At 45.1% G+C, this 7,393-nt stretch overlaps 1 protein-coding gene across 1 annotated transcript; it reads right to left on the reverse strand.

Annotated features, from left to right (window-relative positions):
- Positions 1-1,949: 1,949 nt before the first annotated feature.
- Positions 1,950-6,554, reverse strand: adprhl1 (ADP-ribosylhydrolase like 1). Its single transcript, XM_030780862.1, has 7 exons — positions 6,341-6,554; positions 3,852-4,016; positions 3,508-3,633; positions 3,201-3,341; positions 2,808-2,935; positions 2,428-2,560; positions 1,950-2,104 (listed from the first exon to the last, which is right to left on the reverse strand). The coding sequence occupies exons 1-7, from the start codon at positions 6,552-6,554 to the stop codon at positions 1,950-1,952; spliced, it is 1,062 nt and encodes a 353-aa protein (XP_030636722.1).
- Between the last annotated feature and the right edge of the window lie 839 nt (positions 6,555-7,393).

The following is a 7,393-nucleotide window of genomic DNA, read 5'->3' on the forward strand; positions in this document are numbered from 1 at the left end:
CAGTAATCTGTTGTTCAGAATCATGTCTGTTTCCTTTTTTCAGTAAACTCTGAGTTTTGATGTCTCGTCCCACGTTATGGACTTTTTCTTGCTCTTTTGCTCCAAAAACACCTGCAACTTTCACCTTCTCGCTGTCCTGAGGTCTTTTTTTACGTTCACACATTAGGCCCTCCCTGCTGTTCACCTTTGACAGAGTTTCGAATACTTCCATCATGTGAGACAAACCTGATCCCTTGCCCTTCAACTTTATCCCATTCTTTGGCCCCTGTGTTTTCGCTAAGATCTCTCTCTCTTTCTGCTCTACAGCTGCAAATCTAGCAACCATACCTTGTACACTGGTGCTCCCTCCCCTCACTCCATGGGCCGTGTCAAGGTTTGGCCTGTTTATATCTCTGACTGGGCTGACACGTCCTCCTCGTAGGTGCAAAGACCCCACCTCACGTCTGTGGGTGACTGGTGGCTTTGATGTGGACCTCATAAATCTAGCTTGAAGGAGCTGAAAGGTAGTGGGGCGCCTTGCGCTGTTGCCCCCTGCAGGTTTAACTATCTTCCTAAACCCTCCAGTCTCTTTCGAGAGGTCCTCCTTAGGATTTTCGCCCCTGTTTGGCAGTTCTCGGGTCAGGTACTGTAAGAGAGTGTCCAGAACTTCTCTCACTTCTGGGCGCAACGATCGGTCCGAGACCAGTTGTTTCAGCGTCGTGGCGTCCATGTTGTTGCCGGTCACCGTGGCAACAGCTTCTTGACTCCTCACCTTCTCAAGTCTGTATGAGATAAAAGTTCCTTTTTTTGTACTCAAGGAGGAGCAGCAACATCTTCAATTAACTAGCATTTACGACATTAACTCTTCGATATATTTCCAAGTGGCTTTTCATACAAGCAAAGACAGGGGTAGAAGGCAGGATTTCAGATGCTATTACTGTCAGTGTTGAAACTCTGACTGGGCTCGGTGTGTTTATAAGGACTGGTGCAGGTTCACCAAAAGGCAGCCACAGACTGAACATCAGAACAGGGGGAGAGTGGGAGAGTGCTTGTGGGGCAGTGTTTTCTTTAAGTCAGCTAAAGGAGGTGCTTTATTAATAATCAAATAAAAGCATGATATGACAATACTTTTGTTTAATAGATTAAAACATTAAACTTGCTACAGAACATGCGTACACATATTCCAAATAACTACATAATTGCAAGCACTAAACAGTTGTCTGTTTAACCTAGTTTTAAGTTACCTTCTACTTATAGTTATATCGGCTTCTCTCTGTGCCCATGGACTTTCTGACATTTGAGAACTGTTCTACAGCCAGTTTAAGATTTAAGAATGTGTGGTAGATATCAGATTAACAAAACTGTTCATTTTAACACACCAGTTCATCTGTAATCAAAAAATACAAAATACAGACAAAATGTGCTGTAGCAGTCTGTTGATCTATATATAAAATGCCTTTAGTGCCATCTGGTGTCAGCTAGGTGCAAGGTGAGTGCTCTGTTTAGATAAAGAACTACTTGAATTTCCTTCTTTCTTTCTTTCTTTCTTTCTCTCTTTCTTTTATTGTTCCTCTAATTATTAGTCAGATACTACAACGTAATACTTTTTTAGTATTCCGTATCATTTTGTTGTGTTGAACTCAGACTCTGTCAAACAGTACATTTTAAAGAGACCTGAAAATGCAACCTGAAAATGCATTACGTTTTCATCAGTAGTATCTCCTCACACACATACTGTATATTCATACTGTATGTTTCTATCCAGCTTTGTGTCCAATACTGTGACTCCTGTGATAGCAAGGTGGGTGGGGCTTAAGAATAGAATAGATAGCTGAGTTATGTTAATACAGAGGAGGAGGAGGAGGAAGAGGAGGTGCCAGCGCAGTAGAGGGAAGCTGGGTATCAGGAGGGAATGGTGAGCTGCCTTAGAACTGTGTGCAGTTCGTATTTGAGCCAGGGAGGGATGAACTTTACTTCTCTGCAGCTGCTTTGTATAATTTGGCCCCTAGCTCCTCCAGGCGCTCCCTCTTGTCCAGGTTCTGGTACAGTCCGGCAGGCACTTGACCCAGTCCGTGCATTAGACCGTACAGACAGCCTGCTATCAGACCTGTGGCACTGCTTACACCTGGAACACAGACTCAGGACTGTTATAGAGTCAGGACTGTTATATAGACATATTTATACCCAGAAACTAATAAACTCACACACGCACTTGCACTCACACACACGGGCACACTCATACACACGCTCACACACATACACTCACACAGACACACAAAGAAAAGCAAAGAACACCAAACAGGGAGAGAAAACGGGATTTGGAAACATTCACATGAACATTTCCAAAGAGACACACTGCACATGCGCATACTGTGCTCAGCTGGATGGCACACGCATTGCACTATGGACATGAAAACCTCCTATGAATTGATATGGTTGTTGGCTCACCTCCGTGAAACATGGCCCTTTTACATAATTCTATCCAGTCAGATCCTGAGGCCAGGAGAGCATCATAGGCAATCATTGGGGCATCATGACCTCTGTGCCCTGCTTGACCTTCTGAACTCCAGTGCTTGTACGCCTGAGGAGTTTTATTGATAACAGCTGTGATTAACAATCAACACATACCACTGAGACATTACCCTCTGATGAGATTATGTGACTTGTACATAGACGCAGCAAAATGGACGCATCATGAAATGAATCCCAGTAACAGAATCCACGGGCTATTTACGGCTCATGTTGCTTATGCTGTGTGATTCAGTTAGGCTGACATACGTAGATGTCAAAAATGTGTGTGGCTTTGTGCGAGTGTGTTTGTGTCTCACTTTGTCTCTCTCCTCGGCGTCATATTTGTCAGGGAACACGGGTTTGTTTTGGCCTTCCTCCGCGATGCCTCGCTCCTCTAGATAGAACTGCCACTTAGCCTCAAAGTAAAACCACTTCTCCTGGTACTCTGGAAAGTCAAGGGTCACACACCATTTAGACACGCACACACATTCACACGCAAACATTCTCTCGCACACAAAGGCTCTCTTCGGGACGCATAAACAAACCTTTCATTCTCAAAACACTCCGATACTCACGATCACATCAAAGATGCGCACGCGTATACACACAAACACACAATACACGTACATAGACCTCTGCACCTAAACAACAAACTTGTCTCACGTGCAAAAAAAACATACATGTACATTCACACTGTCACGCTGGTCTACCTGCCATGTGCCGGATGGTTTTCTTACAATACTCCTCCGCTTTGGGAATGATCTTCACGAGCTCTCTACCCCAGCTGACCACTGGCTTGCCCTGCAGGGCGTAAGAGGCAAAAAGGGCGGTGCAGAGAGACCCCAGAAATCCTGCACACGGAAGTAAACAGGGGTGGGCACAGAGAATTTGACGTTTGTGTAGAAAGCAAGCAAGCAGTGAATCATTTTTTGGCTGAGTAGAGAAGGTAGACAGACAGATGAGGCAATGAAGGGTAAGGTAATATTGTAGATTGCTGGTGGGTTGCTGGTGCTGTACCTATGGGGTGATTGTGGGTCATCCGGCCTGTTTCTATGCTCACTTCTATCAGGCTCTCCAATCTGTCAGGCCGCCAGTACCGCATGCCAACACACATGGCCTTCGTGGCTGCACCACAGCCAGATCCTGGAGTGCACCCACACCCCCCCATAAACACACACACACACACACACACACACACACACACACACACACACACACACACAGGAGAAACATAAGAGAATTAGAGTAAGAGTTTATTGTCTCTACACACATAGAAACAGTCTAAACACAAAGAAAAAGTCAGTAGTCAGAGAGGAGAATACTTGCAGTACAGCACTGTAACTATGAGGGCTGTTTCTGACCTTTTTCATTGAAAGGCGTATGCCATGCCAGGAGAAAGTTGTTTGGTTTGAGGTGTGCACAGCCCTCCACAGTGCTGGGATCAGGGGCACGTCCTTGGAGCAAGACCATGGCTTCCACATAAAGCCTCACCAGTTCTCTGTACAGATCCTCCATACACCAGTAATCTGACAGAACACAAGCACACAAATCAGTTATCACTACAGTCAGTTAACACTTTTTCCCATACATTCCATACTCTGTGAACATGTAGTGTGTCAGGCAGTGTTTGGATGTGTTTGCATGCGTGACATGGTTGTATATCTCTATCTCTTTGCTGTGTTCTGCTGACAGGAACACACAGGAAAGGTGGGGTAGTAATTTGTGGTTTAGCACATTTGACATGGGTGGTTTAGCACAAGGGCATCGCAAAGCTGAACGGAATCTAAAAGCAAGCGGTTAAAAGATTACAACCAACAATGGCCCGTTAAATGTCTTGCCTGGTATCTTTTATTATTTGGGATCTTGCACTGAGGATGAGAGTCACAAACAGGAATTTATGAGTTGAGGGGTTGATAGAATGGTGTTGTTGAACACTTGAGGATGCTGGATAAACATAGTAGCACATTTGGTTTGAAATCCAAGCTGGGAAGAGTAGGCCCTTGGAAAGCTTTCATTCCCTTTATCGGAGAGATGGATAGGAAGGAGTGGATGAGTGGTGAGTCAGGGGAGGAGAAGAGCTGGTGAAAGCATTGGAAGCGACTGAAGCTTTTTTAAATACTGTGGCCCGATTCATTTTATGACGGTGAGGGATCGTCTTCCAACTCCTCGTCCTGAATTTTCATTAAAAACTTTATTAACTTAAAAATCCATAAAAAAAAATATGACGGCCTCACAAACAAGAGGGAAGTTGCACAGAATACAAATACGCTCTTTTTTTTTTTTTTCTCCTTCTCTTACATCCCGAGAAAATACATTCACAAACGTGGCGCAGACGCACTGAGATACTCTCATGTGGCTTAAGAATGTTTGGCATTCCTGACAGATGAGCCGTTGTGCGTGAGGCTAAGTTTAGTCATGATTAAGTGGAGTCTGGCCTGGGGGGGGACCCTTCCTGGACGTTAGGGTGTCCTGGGAGGCCACACAGTAATCCCCCTACCATTCTGACAAACTGCCAAAAGCGTTGGAAGCCTGGAACCTCAGATTTAGGAACAACGGGGCTTAGGGGATCTTGCATCGGGCACAGGTGCGAATTTAGTGGGGCAGGAGAATACGGGTTCGATGAATCCTGAGGGGCTCATCCGATTACATTCTCATCACTACTGAACTCACTGCCGCAGTCCGCACACTTGGCCTGTCGTCCGCCGACACCAAAAAGGGCTTTCTTTTCGCTTCTTTTCCACGTGGATCAGAGTATCCCCTCTAACAGCCTCTCGTATATGATTCGTTCATGACATTTTTCTCGACCACCAGAGCAGCATTGGAATTTGAATAAGCGGACTGCTAATCCAGAGAGCTGTCCTCACGTCTCTCGTCAAGGCTGGAGGGGGCTTTGAACACAAGCCACTTGCGGAGGACAATATTTGCCCCAATCAGAGGCACTCAGTCATTGTTCAGCAGAGCAGATCACATTGACTCAGACGCTATTTTCAGCTCACTTATCCTGGCAACTCCTGAACCACCATAACTTAACCAGAGTAGGGTACTAATTCTCATTCCATACATGTTACGGGGATGAGGATTTGAGATGCGGCAGCGTTGACATTTGCATTAAGGTTTCGCTGTGGTAGAGTGGATTAGAGCTGCGTTTGGACACGGTTGACTCCCCTATTATTTATTACGGTCATGGAGCAGAGCCCATGTTATTGAGCATTGACATGTCAATAGAGTGAGTGGACTTCAGAGTGATTGGGACATTCCAGCTCAAATCTACCTCTATTCTGGAATCAGTGAGCTCAGAGAGAGAGATGAATGTGGGCCGACAGAGACCTTTTACACATATATGTGTGAGTTTATGTGTGTGTGTGTGTCTGAATTGTGGAAAGGGGTAATGTGGAGTATATGGTGGAATACTGAGGTAACTGACATTCAGTGAACCTCAGAGGACTTTGTCTACATCCATGCACACACTGTTTTGCAGAAAATTCCGTGGACCATGCTGGCAAATGTTCTCAGTAATAAAACTATCTTTAGAAAAGTATACTATGTATACAGAACTTGCTCATATTTTGAAGTAAATTTCTCTGTAAAGAAATGCTCTCCTCCATTTTTAATATAAAAATAGTCTAAACATGTACATGTAGATATAGAAGTGTTGTTTGATCATGTGCAACTAATTGCGTAAAAATTTCATAAACCTGATTAAAAGTAAACCAATATGCATACACCATAATCTCTGTGCGGTCTTTTTACTGGTGCAGAGGAAGAACTACCCAACTGCCAAAAATGTGAATAAGCAATGTGCTTATTCGTTTTTAATGAACCTCCCCACCTTGAGCGTACATATCCTCACCTGTGATGAGCGCCTCAGCAGTGGTCATATGCATCAGGACCCCGTCACTCAAGGGCCAGTTTTCGGGGTCCAGTTTAAGAGCCGCCAGTCCACCAAGGCTGGCGAGCTCCTCCTGAATCTGTTTCCCAGATGTGCAGCCTTCCCATCGGCCTTTACGGTATCCCAGGGCGTCTCCTACGCCACCCAAAACCATCGCAGCCTGGAACTTCTCCATGAAGTCGACTCCAACAGACCAATCCCCTCAGACTCTCTCAGAAACCCGTCACCCACTCAACAACCTCTGATGTCCCAGGGATGAACAATATCTTCTTTCTCTAGATCTGCACTCGGATCTCAAAGTAGGCCTTTTGCCCCAATTCAAACTGTCCCACCTCCTCAGTCTTCAGAGAGGGAATCCGCCACCCAAGCTCACCCCACAGAATCAACTCCACTTCTACCAAAATTTCCCTTTCCCTTGCTCTCTCTCTTTCCCTCCCTCCCTCCAACTCTCAGGCTAATCACATTCTCCCCCTCTAAACCAGTCAGACGTTATCAGCTTGCCTCTTTGTGTTGCTGTACTAAGACTGCTGTGATCAGGTGTCTCCTAAAAAGGCAATCACTATGGTACTAGGACAAGAGACGGGGCGACATGCAGCTGGTCTGGGATCAGCACAGACACCCCTCCCACAGAGGATGGATAAGAATGGAGCATTACGGAGCACTTCCACTAACCTCTCTCAGCCCTGACCCCACCCAGCCCCTTGTACGACAGCAGAGGCTACACTCATTTATCACTATAATCTAATGTCATCATTCTACACGTTAGGATCTCAAGATGGAGGGTTAAACTGAGCTATTATATATCTGTTCACACTTGAAACAAATGAGGTTTAACCTTGGCACTCTGACGTCAGTGAGAGACTAGAGAGACCATTAATGTTATTATAAAATAGTGGCAGTTGTTTCTCGGATGACGCAAAATACATGACACAATATTCTCTTTCAAGATTTTTGATGCTTGTTGACAGATCATGAAGTAGATGGGGACAGAAAATATGACACATGACATAACCT

Source organism: Chanos chanos, chromosome 7, assembly GCF_902362185.1.
Source record: "Chanos chanos chromosome 7, fChaCha1.1, whole genome shotgun sequence".
Taxonomy (NCBI): Eukaryota; Metazoa; Chordata; class Actinopteri; order Gonorynchiformes; family Chanidae; genus Chanos; species Chanos chanos.

Bases quoted from the DNA above. Each gene is read 5' to 3' on its own strand.
- adprhl1 (XM_030780862.1), bottom strand. From the start codon at position 6,554: ATGGAGAAGTTCCAGGCTGCGATGGTTTTGGGTGGCGTAGGAGACGCC. The intron at 4,017-6,340 runs GTGAGGATATGT...GTGTTCTGTCAG, and splicing joins TGCTGAGGCGCTCATCACAG to ATTACTGGTGTATGGAGGAT. The intron at 2,561-2,807 runs GTGAGACACAAA...AAAACTCCTCAG, and splicing joins ACGCCGAGGAGAGAGACAAA to GCGTACAAGCACTGGAGTTC.